Here is a 22,713-nt window from a genome sequence, read left to right as displayed (position 1 = left end):
AGTCTTGCTCAAGGACAAATTTAATTTCATCGACGCATATGCTGGGATGGCCTGGAATCGAACCTGGGGCAACCAGGGCCTCTGGTTCCCTAGGCGTGCTCACTAACCACCCAGCTATGGCCGCCCCATGATAGGCTAGTAGGCTGCAACACTACCTATAGTGCTATAGCTTTGTCCAGGCTGATGTTGTCTGTTGAAGATCATAAACTCTTGCCTTCTGTCATGAACCAAGCCAACACTAAGATCACTCGTTCACAAACCATTTACCAATAGAGAAATTGTATGTCTCCTCGCTACCGAAAACAGTGAAAGCAGCCGATCTACAAGCTCAGAAACACGTTGCTATCTGAAAAGTTTTGAGATTGTAGATCGGCTATTTTCAGAATGAAGTATGTCATACGTTGAAAAAACGTACTCTCAAATAAGCATTTCAGGTTATCTTTACCATTTGCACATGAATTCATTGATACAGTCATGTTGTTTGCAATTCAACTTAAATTAAGTCTGCATCAAGTGAGGCTTGAACTGGCGACCTTGAGATTGTGAGGCATACATTTAAGGGAGACGCCATTGGCCCAACAGAGAAGTAACTGTGAAAAAGGAGATCACACAGATGATACAGTTTCACGCAAATAGCTGAAAAATCCTGGGTTTAAGTGTTTTTCAAACTGCTCAAAATTGCGGACAATCTAAGGGCGGAGCTTACTGGTCAAAGCGATAGATGTGTTCCTCATGAGTCAAGGCACAAGTGTAAGCAAGTTTCACGACTTTCGGCCAAGCGAGGCATGACTTTTGCCTGTTTAAAGTTTGCCTTTTCAAAAAATTGCTATAGCGCCCCCTTTTGGCCAATTGGAGTGAGATTGGTTTCAGTGATATTTGGAATGACCCTGTACATTTCTGCAAAGTTTCAAAGAAATGTGAGTCTGCATGTATGTTTTAGGCACAGATGAATAATTTTCATAAAACTGTAATAGTTAAAAACTATCTCCTCCTGGGATTTTTGAGCAATCTGCACGAAACGTTTAACACTTGAACTTTGGACCTCTGCCTACAAAAATTTCCAACGGATTTTCCATAAGTGAAAAAATGCAGAAGTTAGGAGCCAATGACTGTTTTTCATATAATTCAAAATGGTGGAAGATCTAAAGGTCAGAGGTCAAAAGTCAGAGTGTGAAAGTTGTTCAGCATGAGGAGACGCATATGTGTATCCAAGTTTCATGGCTGTAGGTCAAACAGGGCATGAGTTGTACCTGGTCAAAGTTGGCATATTCAATTGAGTGCTATAGCGCCACCTTTGGACGAAAGATTGTGAGAATTATTTTTTGATCGTTTTTCATGACCATCTACCATATGGCCGAGTTTCGTAAAAAGCGACAGCGCGGTTCAGCCAGAACTGCGAAAAGTGGCAGAAGTGACAGAATACTGCCAATAACAATACAGTTCCAGAGCAGAGCTCTGGCCCCGTAAAATTAAGTCTGCATCAAGTGAGGCTTGAACTGGCGACCCTGAGATTGTGAGGCCTTCATTTAAGGGAGACGCCATTGGCCCAACAGATAAGTAACTGTGAAAAAGGAGATCACACAGATGATACAGTTTCACGCAAATAGCTGAAAAAATCCTGGGTTTAAGTGTTTTTCAAACTGCTCAAAATTGCGGACAATCTAAGGGCGGAGCTTACTGGTCAAAGCGATAGATGTGTTCCTCATGAATCAAGGCACATGTGTAAGCAAGTTTCACGACTTTCGGCCAAACGAGGCATGACTTATGCCTGTTTAAAGTCTGCCTTTTCAAAAAATTGCTATAGCGCCCCCTTTTGGCCAATTGGAGTGAGATTGGTTTCAGTGATATTTGGAATGACCCTGTACACTTCTGCCAAGTTTCAAAGAAATGTGAGTCTGCATGTATGTTTTAGGCACAGATGAATAATTTTCATAAAACTGTAATAGTTAAAATCTATCTCCTCCTGGGATTTTTGATCAATCTGCACGAAACATTTTACACATGAACTTTGGACCACTGCCTACAAAAATTTCCAACGGATTTTCCATAAGTGAAAAAATGCAGAAGTTAGGAGCCAATGACTGTTTTTCATATAATTCAAAATGGTGGGCGATCTAAAGGTCAAAGGTCAAAAGTCAGACCACGAAAGTTGTCGGGCATGAAGAGACGCATGTGTGTATCGAAGTTTCATGGTTGTAGGTCAAACAGGGCATGAGTTGTACCTGTTCAAAGTTGGCACTTTCAATTGAGTGCTATAGCGCCACCCTTTGACGAATGAGTGTGAGAATTATTTCTTGGTAGTTTTTCATGAGCATCTACCATATGGCCGAGTTTCGTAAAAAGCGTATGCACGGTTAAGCCAGAACTGGCAAAAACAAGTATTTTTCAAACTGCTCAAAATTGCGGAAAATCTAAGGGCGGAGCTTAATGGTCAAATCGATACGTGTGTTCCTCATGAGTCAAGGCACAGGTGTAAGCAAGTTTCACGACTTTCGGCCAAACGAGGCATGACTTATGCCTGTTTAAAGTCTGCCTTTTCAAAAAATTACTATAGCGCCCCCTTTTGGCCAATTGGAGTAAGATTGGTTTCAGTGATATTTGGAATGACCCTGTACATTTCTGCAAAGTTTCAAAGAAATGTGAGTCTGCATGTATGTTTTAGGCACAGATGAATAATTTTCATAAAACTGTAATAGTTAAAATCTATCTCCTCCTGGGATTTTTGAGCAATCTGCACGAAACGTTTCGTACTTGAACTTTGGACCACTTTCTACAAAAATTTCCAACGGATTTTTCATAAGTGAAAAAATGCAGAAGTTAGGAGCCAATGACTGTTTTTCATATAATTCAAAATGGTGGGAGATCTAAAGGTCAGAGGTCAAAAGTCAGAGTGTGAAAGTTCCTAAGCATGAGGAGACGCATATGTGTATCCAAGTTTCATGGCTGTAGGTCAAACAGGGCATGAATTGTACCTGGTCAAAGTTGGCATTTTCAATTGAGTGCTATAGCGCCACCTTTGGACGAAAGATTGTGAGAATTATTTTTTGATCGTTTTTCATGACCATCTACCATATGGCCGAGTTTCGTAAAAACCGACAGCGCGGTTCAGCCAGAACTGCGAAAAGTGGCAGAAGAAGAAGTGACAGAATAATGCGAATAACAATACGTGTCCAGAGCAGAGCTCTGGCCCCGTAATAAAACCTGGTGAAACACTTGTGTGCATTTGCGCAAGATGAGGATACAGGAAACATTCAGTCTAAATGTCCAGTTTACTAACCTTCACAACAACTACTACTTTTGTATTTGAAACCTTACATTTCTCTAAATATTATAAACTTTCACGACAGCTTAAGTACAAAAATATATAATTTATGAAAAGGCAACTAGCCTATACAGTGAAGTCGGACTGAATGACTGAAACCTTGTATTGTGAATTGTACTTCCATGTACTGTTTCTCATGTCTTACTAAATAAAGTAACGTCTTTTCTTTTTTTACTCTCTTTGTGTGGGGATTATCTGGCACATGTATGTATCTGTTATGAAAGAGAAATTGCATCATGAGTGAAACGGCTATAGTCCATGGGAAACCATAAACCTACGTAGGCCTACATCTAAATGAGTTATATTTACTTACAAATTTCAAATTACAAAGCCTTATAAGCTATATATTTCTGGGATGCATAGTAGCTGAAACTCCACAAGATATCCACAAGATATACTATTATATATATATATATATATATATATATATATATATATATATATATATATATATATATATATATATATATATATATATATATATATTGTTGCTGTCATTATATGGCCATGACACGGCCTCTCTTTCTATCTCGCGCTCTCATTCTATTTCTGTATGTAATGTTTTATATAAATAAATAAATAAGTTTTATATATAAATATTGCGGGTTTTAGCGCATCATCCCACGGGTTCATTTGGTCATTTAATGATGAAATTAACCCGCGGGATCCGGCCATGGTTGAACCCCTGTGGATTGATCTGCGACGTGTTTTTGTTGACTGTTTTTGTCGAGTTTATATACCGTCACCTATTCCAAATAGCGGGCCACTTCCGTCAAACAGTACGCTTGCTTTCACACTGCAGCGTACCGTCTCCGAGGACGCATGATTCGGATCCGAGACTGCCTCCGGAGGTGGTTTCGGGAACGGAACGGGGATCCGTTTCGGGGAACGATACGCAACGTTCACACTACCACAACATCAGCCAAGTGGCCCAGGGTGCGCACCCGGAGCCGTAGTGTGAAACCGCTATGAATAAACACATGATTGCATCTTGTATTGTATTTCTATATGCATCTATGTTATTATGTTATTTGAATAATATTCTTCTGTTTATATTGTTCTGTAGAAAACCTGTTTGTCTCAGGGTGGAAACCTAGCGTCCATTCACAGCAAAACAGAACACACATTCATTCAAGACCTGATACGTTCCAAAACTGGTACAAATACTCGAGCGTGGATCGGTGGCTATGATGCAACAGGCACGGTAAGGAGCATTAACCCTTATAAACTGTGTCTGATAAAACCTTACCTCATATCACGGGTGTCAAAGTGGCGGCCCGCAGGCGGCAGGTACGGCAGGCAGTTATCCCCCCCCAACCCCCCTTGCCTCTGACTGCGAAGGTCTAATAGTGGCCAAACTTGTTCTGTGATAACAATGGCCAAGCCATGTCTAAACAATCAAGACATCTATCGTTGCCGAAAATGGCAGATCTACAAGCTCACTACGTGGTGCGAACAGACCCGGTGTGAGCTTGGAGATCGGCCATGTTTGGTGCGTGACACTGTTGTACGATGAAGTATAATAGCGTTTAAAGTGACAGTACACACATTAACCAGTTAACAGTTTCGTCAATATTATTTTCCAAAAGTAAAAAGGCCCTAAGAAGACCCTAGTAAAACGCAGTGCAACTGATATATTTTGGCTAAAACAAAGACAAAAGAATAGAAAAAAAATATATACATTTTTTGTTTGTTAAGAGCTGAAGACACATGGAGATGTTATAGTAATTATTACAGTAGGCATGCTATTCATAATATAAAGCCATTTAACACTTATCACTTATCACTAATACTTAATGATAGGCAAACATATGTTTAACATAGTCATCTTCATTTAATGTGAGATGGCGGTCAGCCACAAACACAGTCACAACTGGCCAATAAAAAAATTATACCGGTTCTGTTCAGAATTTGTCCTCTCACGTCTTTCCACAAATTAATAGAAAAAGATCAATAGTGGGCTCAATAAGCAGGATCGATAAGGTGCTCATTATCAATAAAAAAGAACAAGCTCCATTCCTAGTAAAGAACATCAACAAATCCAAACTGCTCTCACAGTTGACACATGGACATCTAAATGACATTATGAAAGTTACTACTGCTCAGAACCTGGTCCCTGATGTTGACAGGTTAGTTAAAGCAAAGAGATGTCAGGTACATCCTTTTTTTGTAAAAAAAAAAAAAAGATGTTGTTTTGACCTGAGCTTTTACTGTTGGGTTATTTTTTTTCTATTCTAAAACCGCAAAAAAAGCATTGAGTGTCATTATTTTGATTCATTGACATTTTCTAAATTTTCGTTATTGTTCAATAAAAAAGACTGAACTGAGTTCATTGTCTGAGTTGCATTGCTGAAAGTAGGCCTCAAAAAAATAATGTTGTGTACTGTAGCTATTTACTGAAAATATTTATCATTTTTTTATAATCCATCCATCCATCTTCAACCGCTTATCCGGAGCCGGGTCGCGGGGGCAACAGATCCCGAGGCGTTCCCAGGCCAGTGTGGAGATGTAATCCCCCCATTTGGTCCTTGGTCTGCCCCGGGGTCTCCTTCCAGTGGGACGTGCAATTAATTAATTCATAATTAATTTATTATATAATCTTCATAATAACATTTTTTTTTCCGTGTCTGCGTGCCCAGTCTGCCCATCTCAAGTCACTTTTTGACCAATGCGGCCCAGACCCCAAAATGAGTTTGACAAGCCTGCCTTATATTATACTGACATGCTACACTATACACTGTACCTACTGTATGTCAACATAGTGAGTTGTTAAATGGTAACATATTATATTGTATTGACATTTATGATGTTGTATTGTCATCTAGAATGTTAGCTGGCTGTGGAGTGACGGTACTCCAATGACCTTCACAGACTGGGGGAGGGGACAACCTAACAACTTTGGAGGAAAAGAACAGAACTGCATGAATATGAACTGGTCAGGTAAGTCACAACCTTTTAACAAAATGTTTGTTTTAACAACAAAAAAGTATAAGGGTAATAATAATGATAATAATAAGGGTAATAATAATAATAATAATAATAATAATAATAGTAAGCAGCTTCTTTAAGTAATGATGCAATATTAGACTTAATGGGGTCTTTATGTACTTTCTCTTTACAGATCATGGACGTTTGCCCCTGTGGGATGATCATTTCTGCTATAAGAAATTTGCCTCTGTCTGCAAAAAAACAGCAAAGAGCGCTGAATAACGTGGAGATTATGCAAGCACGCACGCATGCACGCACACACGCACACTTTAACCACATAAAATCATTGTTTGTGTGTGTGTGTGTGTGTGTGTGTGTGTGTGTGTGTGTGTGTGTGTGTGTGTGTGTGTGTGTGTGTTCGTGTGACTCCTAATATCTACGCCCTGCAAAGCCAAAGTGCAGTAACTACACAGCATAATCAAACTAATAAAACGTCTTTAAAGTGCTTTATTTGGTCAGGCAAATGGGTTATCTGTATATACTGTAAAGTGATATTGCACTAATTGTATATCCGTTCATACGGTAATTGTTTATCCCCAAAAAGCATGAAGACTGATTTGACCTTTGAGAAAAATAAAATGTAGTTACTGCACAAATTGTAACGCTACTGAAGGAATGAAGAGACAAGTGACATTAACGGCAGATGGACAGTGACTCTCAGGTGTTGTGGTGATAATGAGAGGAACATGAATGGAATGGATGGTTTGATTTAAGCAGCACATAACTTGCTTCCATGTCTTTACTTGCATCAATAAAATACATTTTTGAAATAATTCATTGTGAGAGAGGACCTCTGCTTTTATGCTGCTCCACTGTCATGTCCACCTACAACAATATACAGTATGCTTCACTTTAACCCATTAAGACCTGAGGCCCAATTAAAAAATGTCTTCTAAATCCTATACAGTTTTCTGAAAAATTTTGCTATATCAGTGGTTCTCAAACTTTTTCAGGATCTAATGTTAATGAATGTGGTCAAAGTGGGGTCCTTGAGGTGGTTCCATGGGTTCCAGTAAAATGTGTTAATATAGCATTATAACAATCTGTTCAACCACTTTAACGCTATTTATACTTTGGATATTCAAAAATAAAAAAGGGCTTCCATTTAGCAGTGGTGGAAGAAGTACTCACATAAAGTAAAAGTATCAATATCACCACGTAGAAATACTCTGTTACAAGTACAAGTCGGGTATTCAAAATTTACTTGAGTAAAAGTATAAACGTATTGGCATCAAAATATAATTACAGTAATAAAAGCAAAAGTACTCATTATGCAGAATGTTCCATTTCACATGTTTTCAAAAGTGTAAAATGTATACAAATCGTTTGAAAATAGCAGATCTAAAAACTCACAACGTGTCGCTTTGCGAAGTCCTGTGAGCTTATAGATCTGCTGTTTTCAAATAGACAAATAATTATATAGGGCTGAAGTGGTTAATATATATTTTGTAATAATAATCTAAATCTACAAAGTAACTAGTAACTAAAGTTTTCAAATAATTGTAGTGGAGTAAAAGTACAACATTTGCCACACACACGCACACACACACACACACACACACACACACACACACACACACACACACACACACACACACACACACAACTTTGAAATGCTTCGACTTTAACACTAAGTTGTGATTGTGCAATTATTACGGGGCCAGAGCTCTGCTCTGGACACGTATTGTTATTCGCATTATTCTGTCACTTCTGCCACTTTTCGCAGTTCTGGCTGAACCGCGCTGTCGGTTTTTACGAAACTCGGCCATATGGTAGATGGTCATGAAAAACGATCAAAAAATAATTCTCACAATCTTTCGTCCAAAGGTGGCGCTATAGCACTCAATTGAAAATGCCAACTTTGACCAGGTACAATTCATGCCCTGTTTGACCTACAGCCATGAAACTTGGATACACATATGCGTCTCCTCATGCTTAACAACTTTCACACTCTGACTTTTGACCTCTGACCTTTAGATCTCCCACCATTTTGAATTATATGAAAAACAGTCATTGGCTCCTAACTTCTGCATTTTTTCACTTAGAAAAAATCCACTCCTATCGTTTTATCGGCAGAGGTCCAAAGTTCATGTGTAAAAGGTTGCGTGTAAATTGCTCAAAAATCCCAGGATTCCATAGATTTTAACTATTGCAGTTTTATGAAAATTATTCATCTGTGCCTAAAACATACATGCAGACTCACATTTCTTTGAAACTTTGCAGAAATGTACAGGGTCATTCCAAATATCACTGAAACCAATCTTACTCCAATTGGCCAAAAGGGGGCGCTATAGCAATTTTTTGAAAAGGCAGACTTTAAACAGGCATAAGTCATGCCTCGTTTGGCCGAAAGTCGTGAAACTTGCTTACACATGTGCCTTGACTCATGAGGAACACACGTATCGATTTGACCATTAAGCTCCGCCCTTAGATTTTCCGCAATTTTGAGCAGTTTGAAAAATACTTGTTTTTGCCAGTTCTGGCTTAACCGTGCATACGCTTTTTACGAAACTCGGCCATATGGTAGATGCTCATGAAAAACTACCAAGAAATAATTCTCACACTCATTCGTCAAAGGGTGGCGCTATAGCACTCAATTGAAAGTGCCAACTTTGAACAGGTACAACTCATGCCCTGTTTGACCTACAACCATGAAACTTCGATACACACATGCGTCTCTTCATGCCCGACAACTTTCGTGGTCTGACTTTTGACCTCTGACCTTTAGATCGCCCACCATTTTGAATTATATGAAAAACAGTCATTGGCTCCTAACTTCTGCATTTTTTCACTTATGGAAAATCCGTTGGAAATTTTTGTAGGCAGTGGTCCAAAGTTCATGTGTAAAATGTTTCGTGCAGATTGCTCAAAAATCCCAGGAGGAGATAGATTTTAACTATTACAGTTTTATGAAAATTATTCATCTGTGCCTAAAACATACATGCAGACTCACATTTCTTTGAAACTTTGCAGAAATATACAGGGTCATTCCAAATATCACTGAAACCAATCTCACTCCAATTGGCCAAAAGGGGGCGCTATAGCAATTTTTTGAAAAGGCAGACTTTAAACAGGCAAAAGTCATGCCTCGCTTGGCCGAAAGTCGTGAAACTTGCTTACACTTGTGCCTTGACTCATGAGGAACACATCTATCGCTTTGACCAGTAAGCTCCGCCCTTAGATTGTCCGCAATTTTGAGCAGTTTGAAAAACACTTAAACCCAGGATTTTTCAGCTATTTGCGTGAAACTGTATCATCTGTGTGATCTCCTTTTTCACAGTTACTTGTCTGTTGGGCCAATGGCGTCTCCCTTAAATGAATGCCTCACAATCTCAAGGTCGCCAGTTCAAGCCTCACTTGATGCAGACTTAATTTAAGTTGAATTGCAAACAACATGACTGTATCAATGAATTCATGTGCAAATGGTAAAGATAACCTGAAATGCTTATTTGAGAGTACGTTTTTTCAACGTATGACATACTTCATTCTGAAAATAGCCGATCTACAATCTCAAAACTTTTCAGATAGCAACGTGTTTCTGAGCTTGTAGATCGGCTGCTTTCACTGTTTTCGGTAGCGAGGAGACATACAATTTCTCTATTGGTAAATGGTTTGTGAACGAGTGATCTTAGTGTTGGCTTGGTTCATGACAGAAGGCAAGAGTTTATGATCTTCAACAGACAACATCAGCCTGGACAAAGCTATAGCACTATAGGTAGTGTTGCAGCCTACTAGCCTATCATGGGGCGGCCATAGCTGGGTGGTTAGTGAGCACGCCTAGGGAACCAGAGGCCCTGGGGCCTGTTCCTCAAAAGGTGAATAAACTAAGCCTGGACTTAAGCCAAATCCAGACTTGACAAAGTCGGGTCCATATAAGCCTCGTTTATTCCGTTCCTCGAAGCAAAGCCAGGCTGAAAAGGAGCGACTTTGTCGAGCTAGGCCTTGTCAAGGCAGGCTATGTCCAGCCAGGATAATGAAGCCAAGCTTCACGTATTTCTATAAAAGACCATGAAAGTCGATAGCAGAATCCTTGAACTTGACCAATCATGGAGCCAAAACCAGAGTGGCGTTCTTCTCTGTGGCTGTACAGCAGCACTGCAGCAGCTCATGAAATCGTACAAGGAAGTAAAATGTATGAAGCAATAAAGGAAACGCGACCGCAATAAATAGATCCAGGGAGAAAGCGTGGCAAAGTGTGTGTGTGTGTGTGTGTGTGTGTGTGTGTGTGTGTGTGTGTTTGCGACGGAACGGGGCTCGGGTGGGCAACGGGACGCCCGGGGACGAGGGTTGACCGCGACGGGACGCACGGAGAAGGGGGGGGGGGGGGGGGGGGCGCGGGGGGGTGACCGCGACGGGGGCCGTGACGGGACGCGCGACGGGACGCACGGAGAAGGGGGGGGGGAGGGTTTGACGCGCAATAACCCCACATTTGCAAGACCACTTTGGTCGAGGTTTGGGTTGTGTAGTTACCTTGCCATCATGATGTAACTCCAAAAGTGGACAAGAAATAAAAAAAATGTTCCTCCATATTGACTAGAAATTGATAATTTAAAATATGCTCCTCACTTACATTCAGTGAAGAGGCTCTTTTAAACCCGTAACTAATAATTACTAATACTAATATATATATATATATATATATATATATATATATATATATATATATATATATATATATATATATATATATATATATATATATATATATATATATATATACATATATATATATATATCAGACATTTTGTATAATATTTTTAAAAATCTGTAATATATTATCAAACATCTAACAACAATATGAACTATAGTGTTAACAGAGTGACAATGCCATATCACTTGAGTCATTGTGAAACAATTATGATTCATGGTCACACACTATTTCAGTAATATAATTCATTTGATTATATCTTATTGTATTTATTTAATTTTATTTGAATGCAGGGTCATTCAAATTAGTCCATACAAACACATGTGTTGAATTAACTGTGGAAAAACTTGAAGAACAAAGGCACTGGATTAAGTAAGCTTGGCTGTTAGCCTGCTCCTGACCAGGCTAACTTCACAGCTAAATTGCCATGGTAACTAAGGTAGGCTTGCTTCAATTCTCTTTTGAGGAATCGGGTCATGGCTAAACTTAGCCAGGGTGAACTGGCTAAACTAATCTTCAAGCTTATTCAGCTTTTGAGGAACCGATTCAGCCCTAATCCTAACTAAATTAAGCCAGGATAGGTGTTAAAGCCAGGCTTAAGCTCTAATTCCCTTTTGAGGAACAGGCCCCTGGTTGCCCCAGGTTCGATTCCAGGCCATCCCAGCATATGCGTCGATGAAATTAAATTTGTCCTTGAGCAAGACTCTTAACCCCTAATTGCTCACAGGTTCTCATTGGAAACAAGACCACAAGGACTTTCATGAACGACCTGTTAAAAGGAATTATCCTAGTCCGAAGGTTGAGAGTTCGATTCCTGTTAATGGCAATAGGTTGAGATGTCCAATCTATCCATTCTGTTTCCATATCTCTCTCTCTCATCAATCTATTCCGTTTCCATGTCTCTCTTCAATCTATTCCGTTTCCATGGCTCTCTCTCTCTCTCTCTCTCTCTCTCTCCAGTTTCCATCTCTCTCTCTCTCTCTCTCTCTCTCTCTCTCTCTCTCTCTCTCTCTCTCTCTCTCTCTCTCTCTCTCTCTCTCTCTCTCTCTCTCTCTCTCTCTCTCTCTCTCTCTCTCTCTCTCTCTCTCTCTCTCTCTCTCTCCAGTTTCCATGTCTGTCTGTCTCTCTCTCACTGGCCCCGTATTATCGCTGCTTGCAGCTATATTTATTATTATTATTCAGTCAATCAATGTGCTGTGAGACCATAGACCAGAAACTCCATTTATCATCATCTGGTATTCAGGATTATAGCATTAGAAAAGAGTTGTTCAGTCATCACAATCAACACACTGTAAGGTCAACAGAACAGCACATTAATTGTCACGTCTCACACCAGGGGAGGAAATGGTAGGACCCGAAATGCATGAAAACACTCAAAAGAACAAGGAAGTTGTCAAAGCTTAAAGCCTCTTTACTGGTAAAGGTACAAACAAAGGTTCACCTCTCACAGAGGGAAAAACGTCTAATTCTGATATCTTCAATAAAACAGGCTAAGTACACAAACTCAGGCAGGTCTTCAACACGAGGCAGAACACACCAAAATGACATTCATCCAGCAACCAAGTCGCATACAGCACTGATTACATACTCAGTAAGTCTCATTAACTTAACGCAGCACAGCTGGGTGCCCAGCTGGAAACAGCTCCCACTTAAGTCCACAGGAAAGACATAAGGGGTGAGCTGAAGAGGGAGGACACACAGGACAAGGGCAGTCTCAAATTCACAAGAGGGCAAAACAGGGGCAAACTCTACAGGACAGGGCTCACCATACACAGGGAGGGCACAAACAGGACAGGGCAGAGAACATGATCATGACATTAATTAGCCACAACTTGTAAGACAGAGTCAACAAATCTTCAAAACTAATCAGCTACTGTAACTTTTGAGAGAATGAAATTTGACTATTAGCTACCTGGTTTATACAGTAGGCTTCTGAAAGTTGTATTTAATAGGATATAATTAAGCAATATTACACGAGAGGGTGTGCTTTACCGTCATTATTGGCACGCCAGTGATGCGGTCAGGAACGAGGCGGAGCCGAGTTCCGCGAGCATCACTGAAGTTGATGATCTACAAGCTGACAACGCGTCGCGATGGCGACGCGTTGTGAAATTGTAGATCGGCTATTTTCGCATACATAGTCCATTTTGTATAGCTGTTTGTTTACCGTTGGCGGCGGTGGGTCAGGCTGCTGTCTGTTTGTTTTCCTACCGTGGGACAGCGTGACGTCACAGCACAGCTGTGCCATATATGATCTAATTGCGGACTGCAGTGCGGAGTGATTTATTAATGTGATTAGGCCCGTGCTATCATGCTGGTTTGAAGCACGGCTAGATAGCTATTTCAACCAATCAGATTGCTTGGTCAGAACTACCTGTTGTATAATCTGTGAATTACAAATACCAAAAAACTTGCTATTTGTGGACCTGGAATTTGTATACCTTTCTAGAATATTTTTCTTCTCTCATGAACTATATAGCCTACCCTATATTGATAAATCTGAATTTGATGTCTATTTTTACTGCTGCAGTTAATCTGAAACAAGCCTCAGCCTTCCATCAAGACAGCGGCCTTAGAACAGCTCATGTTGGAGACACTGTAACTTTGAGATGCTACTATGGGAATTGTAGTTGTTTATTTAGTAAAAGCAAACACTGGTACAGAAACCACAGCTCGTGTCTAGCTTCTACAAGTACGATCAAAATGACATTGTACATGATGAAATAAAAGATGGTATGCCTTGATAGATCAGTGGTTCTCAAACTGTTTCATTCAAGGACCCCCAAATTGATATGACCACGGACCCCCCCATCTGAAAAGGTATTGTGCCAGACAAGAGTTATGTTTAAAAAAAAAAAATTAAATAGCAGATGTACAAGCTTGCAGCGCGGTGTTAAGTGACGCGCTGCAAGCTTGTACATCTGCTATTTTTGAATAGCCAACATATAAATGGATAAAGTGGTTAAAATGATTGTGATGCTATATGAGCTACTTTTTTTTACCCTTGGGGGTCCCGGGACCCCACTTTGAGAACCACTGATGTATATCACCTGGATCATATAATTCTGCAGAAGGAACACCTGTTGCCACAGGTGTTTTTATGCCATGATGTTTGTTAGTTAGTTAGTTTGTTAGTATACAGTGTAAACTATTAACATTTAACATTTATCACTGTATTAGTTCGATGGATTTACATCAATGTTGTGTTTTTATCCCATGATGTTTGTTAGTTAGTTAGTGTCTATATATATAATGCCTATATTATGGTTATATTTTACATAACGCAGACAGGACAGGATCACAGACATTAAATGTTTTTATTTGAAATGTTATTGTATTGTTTTACTCATTGAACGCACTAAGACGTTACTAAACACCTTATGACATAGTGTGTGTGGTCAGCATGATATTTTGATATTTTAGTATCTCATCTTTGATGAAGAAGTTTAAACTGTTTCCAGATCAATTTGCAGTTTGCACACAAACTGTGTGTGTGTGTGTGTGTGTGTGTGTGTGTGTGTGTGTGTGTGTGTGTGTGTGTGTGTGTGTGTGTGTGTGTGTGTGTGTGTGTGTGTGTGCGCGCGTGCGTGCGTGCGTGCGTGGGTGTGTGTGTGTGTGTTTGTGCATGTGCCCATGTGTACGTGCGTGCGTGCGTGCGTGTGTGTGAGACTGGCCCTGCAGCCCTTTATATAGAGGGAAATCCAGATGGGCCAGATCTCCACTGATGAAACCTCTGGAACACAGACACCAGATTAGACAATGAGAAAACCAGACAAGCATATAATGATATTTACAGTACAGTGTATCCTAACCACATGAGACATATCCTCCCTGTTCTAGGGAGAACATTTATCGAAAATAGCCGATCTACAAAGCTCACTTCGCATTGTGAGCTTGATTAGCTCTTTTATATATATATACATATATATAATATATATACATATATATATATATATATATATAATATATATACATATATATATATATACATATATATATATACACACATATATATATACATATATATATATATATATATATATATATATATATATATATATATATATATATATATATATATATATTATATATATATATATATATATATATATTCACTTACGCACGCACGCACGCACACACACACACACACACAAAATATATATATTATGCAATTCCATGACCTTTCTAGTATATGGACTTCCTAAGTATTTGGCATGGTTCATGTCAGATTTACACTACACAGTCTGTAACCAGCAGAACAGATGATCAAAATGAATGAATGAGATAAAAGGCCAGTCTAGGGATAAAAGCCCAGACCTGGACCATTGTCTGCATAGTGTTGCTCTGACCTGTAACCTGTTTTCTCGTAAAGAGTAATGCTAAGGTTGTAGATCAGCAGTCCTACTCTGACACTTGATAAATAAGCCCCCTGAATTTATAGTTTCAAAGGATCTGTAGAGGTTTAAATTGTCCACAGGAAGCATGTGGCTTACTCGTTTGCTCACTGTTTGTATTTCCCCAAAAATTGTCTTAAAATAATTCACTCCAGACGGTTGTAAAAATGTACTTGACGTTTTACTTCTCAAAAGACAAAAATAATATTCCACAGGTTACAATAATTGTGAGATGAACACGGTAAGAAAACTGTATGCTTCCAAACTCCAAAACTGTCTGAGCTGACTGGTACTGACTGACTCTCAGTCCCACTGATGACAGCAGCTGAGTCTAATCATCAAAATGTCACAGTGACACAATACACACCTGTCCTTACTCAACCTTAATTATCAAAGGCCTTAATTAACAAAGGTACTCTGTGATGTTCTCTTAAAGCAAAAGTCCTCTTATGTCAATACTTGTACATACATAGACCATGAATTAAACATATGAATTTAGCAATTATTTATCTTCTTCAAATATTTAGCTTTTACCATTTTTACTCAATACACATTAATTATGAAATATCAATATGAACTGTTATCTGTGGTTTGGCTTCCACAGGATCCTTATTTGTTCATGTTCTGTTTGCATAAAGGAGTGGCAGGGCAGGGTGTACAGGACGCTACTGTCACCTTGCATGAACTTTTATTCAAAACCATGCCAAGCTGTGTGTAGATTTCTCATCATCTTTCAACACCATTCAACCGCGGCTGTTTGTGGATGAACTCTGCAAACAACTTTGGTGTTGACTCTAGTTGTGTTGATTGGATCCTCTCCAATAGACACACATGTAGAGTAAGGTTTGCCATGTGAAGGAGGTGATGTGTTAAGAAGCACAACAGTTTGCATTTATATAACACTTTTCTCAAAAGCGCAATACTGTACACTCACACGCACATTCACACAGCTCATTGGGAGTAATTAGGGGTTCAGTCATTGTCTTGCTCAAGGACACTTTGGCACTATGACAACTATGTATATATGTACAGTATATATGTTTACACACACACACACACACACACACACACACACACACACACACACACACACACACACACACACACACACACACACACACACACACACACAATATATATATATGCAATTCCATGACCTTTCTAGTATATGGACTTCCTAAGTATATGGCATGGTTCATGCCAGATTTACACTACACTGTCTGTAACCAGCAGAACAGATGATCAAAATGAATGAATGAGATAAAAGGTCACATTATACATAGATACATAGATACGACAAACAAATAAGGATCCTTTGAAACAATAAATTCAGGGGGCTTATTTATCAAGTGTCAGAGTAGGACTGCTGATCTACAACCTCTACAACCGCTCTTGTGCTCCTCGACTTCTTTAACATAATTCTTAGACAGTCATTATAGGCTACTTGCAGTTTGCGTTAACTCTCCTTCTTATATTTCACCCACAATGGGGCTGTATAGAGAGGGGTACAGTAAGCTCTAAACAGATTTACCGTAACCTCAGTAGTACAGTGGTGAAATGTCCTAACCAAAATATTTGCTTGTACATATAGCATTCTCCTCTGTCTTGACATATCCTCATCATCCTCTAGGGTGTCAGTAATAATATGCCCAAGATATTTTGTACTTTTAGACACACACATAGTTTGACCAGCCAGGAAAAAGGCAGGGAACTTGAGTTCCAGGTCATCCCTAGTTCTACATATCAGGACCATGCTCTTCTTAGCATTATATTTAATATCAAAGTCCACACCATAATTAGAACAGATGTTGAGAAGCAGTTGGAACCCACTGCTACAAGGGGAAAGTATGGTAAGGTCATCCGCATACATAAAATGATTCAAAAGTGTATCACCAATCATACAGCCTGTTCTGCACCCTCCCAGCTGCTTTGACAGTCCATCCATATATACTGTACATTAAAGAGGGCGGGGGATAAAATCCCCCCCTGTTTGACACCATTACCCACCCGAAAGGGGGTGGATAATGTGCTGCCCCATTTTATCTGCATTTTTTGGTTAGCATACCAGTAGACAAGGATCCGAATTAGGCTGCTAGGCACACCCCTAAGCTTGAGCTTATTAAAAAGCTTGAAATGATGGATGCGGTCAAAGGCTCTCGACGCATCAATGAAACCAACAAGCATAGTAGAGCCCTGCCTTCTATATGTCTCCACTGCTTCTTTAAGAGCATAGATACATTGGTCAGTACTATGCTTAGGCTTAAAGCCAAACTGATTGTCAGTGGTGGTTATATATATATACACTTAATCTGTCAAGGAGTAGTTTTTCTATGATTTTGGACAGTATACTAGCAATAGATATGGGTCTATATTTATCTATACTTCCAACTTTCCCAGCCTTGTCCTTTATTACAGGGACCAGAACCACAGACAGCATGGAGTCAGGTAAGGTGCCATGAGTCAAAAACCCAGAGAAGCAGATAGACAGCAACACTGCCAATCTGGGGCCAGCTAACTTTAAGTGCTCAGCTGTAATATTGTCCAGACCACTGGCTTTTTTTATCAGCGAGTTGCCAAATAACATTAAAAACCTCTTGGGTGTTAAAAACGGTGCTTTCTTCTTCTTCTATTTTGCCTACATGATAAGGCTCACCTTTAACACAATTAAACAGGGTTTCATAATGCTGCCTCCAGAGGTCTGCGATTCCTACTGGGTCAGTGGCCCCCTCTACATTACATGGGAGCCCTGCATTAGCCCTGTTAAGGGACTTTACCTCTTTCCAAAAGTTAGTGATGTCATTATTAAGCAGATTGTCAGCCATAGAGTGAGCACTCATCAGGGCCTGCTCTTGCTTGCTTGTGTACCGTAATGCATATTTATATTTGGCATTCTTTTTCTTTTTGTGTTCAAGGACAGGTCCCTGTCTGGGCCTACATATACATACACAAAAAAAATCAAGGTTTTTAGTCATCCTCACACCGGCCCGGATATATCCATACGTGGTGCGATTACATGTAGCACAACGCATGTGGTATATCTTATCCGGTGCCCCTGTGGGTTGGCATATGTAGGCAAGACATCCCGGGCTCTGCGCACCAGGATTACTGAACACAGGAGTAGTATAAGAACGGGTGATGAACGTAATCCTGTTGCTGCTCATTTTAAAAGTGCCGGTCATAATCTCAATAATTTGCGATATGTTGGTGTTGAGAAGGTTGAAAAGCCACCCAGAGGTGGAGATCTCGAAAGGTTACTTCTCCAACGTGAGACCTATTGGATTTATCTCCTCAATACCTTGTCTCCTGATGGTCTAAATGAGGAATTTGATATTAAGCCTTTCCTCTAGTTTGTTGTTTATATTATTTTTGTTCCCTCATAGGGACATAGATTTATTCTGGGCTAGCCCTCTCTCTATACCCAGTCAGTGGTCTAGGGCATTGGTTCTCAAAGTGGGGTCCGGGGACCCCCAGGGGTCCTTGAGGGAGTTCCAGGGGGTCCCCAGCTAAATGATAGATTAGGCACCAAATGGACCCTTATGGGTCTGTAACTCTGAGAGTGTACAAATGGAACAAAATGGACCCTGACGGGTCCATTTGGTTCCATTTGTACACTCTCAGAGTTAAATTGACATAGATTTTACAATATTAATTGCGGTCCAAGTGATAGAAATGCCATTAAATGGGGGTCTGTAGCCCTAATGCATGTCAAACTGGGGGTCCTTGAAATTAAAATGGTTGAGAATCACTGCCAGAGCTGTAAAAAATCTTCTCTTATGGGGGTCCCTGGTATATCTTTTTAAATGGGGGTCCGCGGGCTAATAAGTGTCAATTTGGGGGTCCTTGACATGAAAAAGTTTGAGAACCACTGGTCTAGGGGTAGACTACCTGGTGCCTTGTGCAGAAGATCCCTGGTTCAAACCACACCAACACAGCAAAAACCCTATCATGGATAGGCCTATATACATCTAAAAAATTGTCATACTGCCATGCTGTATCTCTGGGAAATATATTGATGTTCGCAGTTCTTGTCTTTATCCACTTGATGTCAGCAGATACACACAGAATCACACTGCTGCTTACAGTTATTTTCTTCATCCACTTCAGTCAGCAGATACAGAATGAGTTACTCTGCTGTTTTCTCATTTATTCAGCAACAGTGGTCCTGCTAAACACACTCATGGGGGCAGTGGACTTTAAGAAGAGAATCATAAAGATTAGAGTATTTCCAGTTTTCAATACTTTGACTTGCTCCACTACATATCTGAGGCAAATGTTGTACTTTTACTCCACTAAAATGATTTGAAAACTTTAGTTACTAGTTACTTTGTAGATTTAGATTATTATTGTTATTACAAAACATACATTAACCACTTCAGCCCTATATAATACTTTGGCTATTTGAAAATAGCAGATGTACAAGCTCACAACGCTTTGCAAAGCGACACGTTGTGAGCTTGTAGATCTGCTATTTTCATTTGTATGCAATGTATTGCATTTTATACATCTGAAATTTGAAAAAACGTGAAATGGAACATTCTGCACAATGAGTACTTTTGCTTTTAGTACTGTAAGTATATTTTGATGCCAATACTTTTATCCCGGGAGCAGTATGGGTTAGCGCCCCATGCTGTGTCTTCCGTGAGGAAGAAGCCCAAAAAACCCGCGGTGAGGCCTTTAGGAGGGCCATTCCATTCCAGCGTACCGCAAGCGGAGCTAATACCATTAGACGGCCCAATCTAGTGGTATCGGCCCAAGGAACCATCACGCCAGAAGGAAATGTTTGGATCGGGGCGGTGCATCTGATCTGGCGCAGCGCTCAGGTCCTGGACCTGGTGAGACGAAGGAGGAGCCCGGCCAGGAGACAACCCACAGTGCCTAGTCCCTCCACGTGCCAGAGCCTCCCCGAGTCCCGGCAGAGTACTTCCGGAGAAGCGGACTGAGTGGCCCTGTCTTTCCCTATAGGACTGACCGTGGGTGCTACTGGGACGTAAGTCGGGGCTTGATCAACCCTGGCTGGGTCACCTGGGCGAGGGTGTATGTTGTATGTTGCGAGACCCGAAACACCCTATGACCCCAGGCTACAACACTGATGATGCGTCCCAGTTGCATCCATGTGATGTATTTCTTTATTAGTTATTCTATTTATAGTGGCTCATAGGAATTTATAGACTACGTGACAACCAGGAATAGTTTGGTGACCACAGGAGAGACTGTTGACAGCCGGAATGTAGACGGCATCCCGGGAGCAGTATGGGTTAGCGCCCCATGCTGTGTCTTCCGTGAGGAAGAAGCCCAAAAAACCCGCGGTGAGGCCTTTAGGAGGGCCATTCCATTCCAGCGTACCGCAAGCGGAGCTAATACCATTAGACGGCCCAATCTAGTGGTATCGGCCCAAGGAACCATCACGCCAGAAGGAAATGTTTGGATCGGGGCGGTGCATCTGATCTGGCGCAGCGCTCAGGTCCTGGACCTGGTGAGACGAAGGAGGAGCCCGGCCAGGAGACAACCCACAGTGCCTAGTCCCTCCACGTGCCAGAGCCTCCCCGAGTCCCGGCAGAGTACTTCCGGAGAAGCGGACTGAGTGGCCCTGTCTTTCCCTATAGGACTGACCGTGGGTGCTACTGGGACGTAAGTCGGGGCTTGATCAACCCTGGCTGGGTCACCTGGGCGAGGGTGTATGTTGTATGTTGCGAGACCCGAAACACCCTATGACCCCAGGCTACAACACTGATGATGCGTCCCAGTTGCATCCATGTGATGTATTTCTTTATTATACTTTTACTCAAGTAAATTTAGAATACCGGACTTGTACTTGTAGCAGAGTATCTCTACATGGTGATATTGATACTTTTACTTAAGTAAAACATGTGAGTACTTCTTCCACCACTGCTAAATGGAAGCCCTTTTTATTTTTGAATAACCAAAGAATAAAATAGCGTTAAAGTGGTTGAACAGATTGTTATAATGCTATATTAACACATTTTACTGGGACCCACTGGAACCAAGGACCCCACGTTGACCACATTCATTAACATTAGATCCTTGGCATGAAAAAGTTTGAGAACCACTGATATAACAACATTTTTTAGAATACTGTATAGGATTTAGAAGACATTTTTAGAATGGGCCTCAGGTCTTAATGGGTTAAAGAGCAGCATACTGTATGTTATTGTAGGAGGACATGACAGTGGAGCAGCATAAAAGCAGAGGTTCTCTCTGAATGACTCACACTGAATTATTTAAATGTTTTTTTTATTCTTTTTTTGATGCAAGTAAAGACATTGAAGCAAGTTATGTGCTGCTTAAATCAAACCATACATTCCATTCATGTTCCTCTCATTATCACCACAACACCTGAGAGTCACTGTCCATCTGCTGTTAATGTCACTTGTCTCTTCATTCCTTCAGTAGCGTTACAATGTGTAAAGCCAAAGTGCAGCAACTACATTTTTGGACACATTGACAGATTTACCTTTTTATTCAGTCTTCATGCTTTTGTTTTGTGGTATAAACAATTACCTTATGAACGGATTTAAAAATCACTTGATATACATATAACCCAATTGAATGACCAATTGAAGCACTTTAAATACTTTTTATTAGTTTGATTATTTTGTGTAGTTACTGCACTTTGCAGGGCATATATATAGGAGTCACACAAACACAAACACCCACACACAGCGTGCGTGCGTGCGTGCGTGCGTAATCTCAACGTTATTCAGCGCTCTCAGCTGTTTTTTTTGCAGACAGAGGCAAATTTGCGATGGCAGTACTCATCATCCCACAGGTGTTGACCTGTTATATAAAGAGAAAGAGAAAGTTGAACATAAAGACCACATTAAGTCTCATATTACGTTATTATTTAAAGGTGCTGTTAGTGATAATTTGCATTATTATTATACTTTTGTGTTGTTAAAACAAACATTTTGTTAAAAAGGTTGTGACTTACTTGACCAGTTCATAACCATGCAGTTCTGTTTTCCTCCTTTCCAGTTGTTGGGTTCTCCCTTCCCCCAGTCTGTGAAGGTCATTGGGCGATGACCGTCACTCCACAGCCAAGCACCATTCTAGATGACAACACAGCATCATAAATGTCAATACAATATAATATGTTACCATGTGTACCATGTCAGTATAATATAAGGTAAGGTTTTATCAGACACAGTTTATAAGGGTTAATGTTCCTTACCGTGCCTGTTGCATCATAGCCACCGATCCACGTTCGATCCATTGCACCAGTTTTGGAACGTATCAGGTCTTGAATGAATTTGTGTTCTTTTTTGCTATGAATGGATGCTAGGTTTCCACCCTGAGACAAACAGGTTTTCTACAGAACAACAGAATTTTATTCAAATTACATA

The 22,713-nt window shown here is 40.3% G+C and overlaps 2 protein-coding genes across 7 annotated transcripts in view; one reads left to right on the top strand and one right to left on the bottom strand.

Moving 5' to 3' along the window:
* LOC311034516 (galactose-specific lectin nattectin-like) overlaps positions 1 to 22,713 on the top strand; it is a gene marked incomplete at its 5' end in the record, with an annotated part of 100,601 nt that overhangs the window by 3,838 nt on the left and 74,050 nt on the right. Inside the window, one exon of the mRNA XM_084042395.1 lies at positions 4,389 to 4,526. Within this exon, the coding sequence (XP_083898521.1) occupies positions 4,389 to 4,526 (138 nt within the window). The remainder of the gene's footprint in view (positions 1 to 4,388; positions 4,527 to 22,713) is intronic.
* The window catches only part of LOC311034701 (ladderlectin-like), a 94,830-nt gene continuing 84,446 nt past the window's right edge, over positions 12,330 to 22,713 (bottom strand). For 5 of the 6 annotated variants that reach the window (XM_084042658.1, XM_084042659.1, XM_084042662.1 and 2 more), the window contains 3 exons: positions 22,542 to 22,679; positions 22,302 to 22,419; positions 12,330 to 12,638 (listed from right to left, as the gene is read on the bottom strand). In XM_084042658.1, coding sequence (XP_083898784.1) covers positions 12,565 to 12,638; positions 22,302 to 22,419; positions 22,542 to 22,583 — 234 coding nt within the window. In that variant the 5' untranslated portion in view covers positions 22,584 to 22,679 and the 3' untranslated portion in view covers positions 12,330 to 12,564. Of the gene's footprint in view, positions 12,639 to 21,946; positions 22,148 to 22,301; positions 22,420 to 22,541; positions 22,680 to 22,713 lie in introns of those variants that run through there. The other variant, XM_084042663.1, reaches the window with a different exon arrangement.

Source organism: Gymnoscopelus microlampas, assembly GCF_963454915.1.
Source record: "Gymnoscopelus microlampas genome assembly, chromosome: 19".
Lineage (NCBI taxonomy): Eukaryota > Metazoa > Chordata > Actinopteri > Myctophiformes > Myctophidae > Gymnoscopelus > Gymnoscopelus microlampas.
This window is presented reverse-complemented; position numbering and strand designations above follow the sequence as displayed.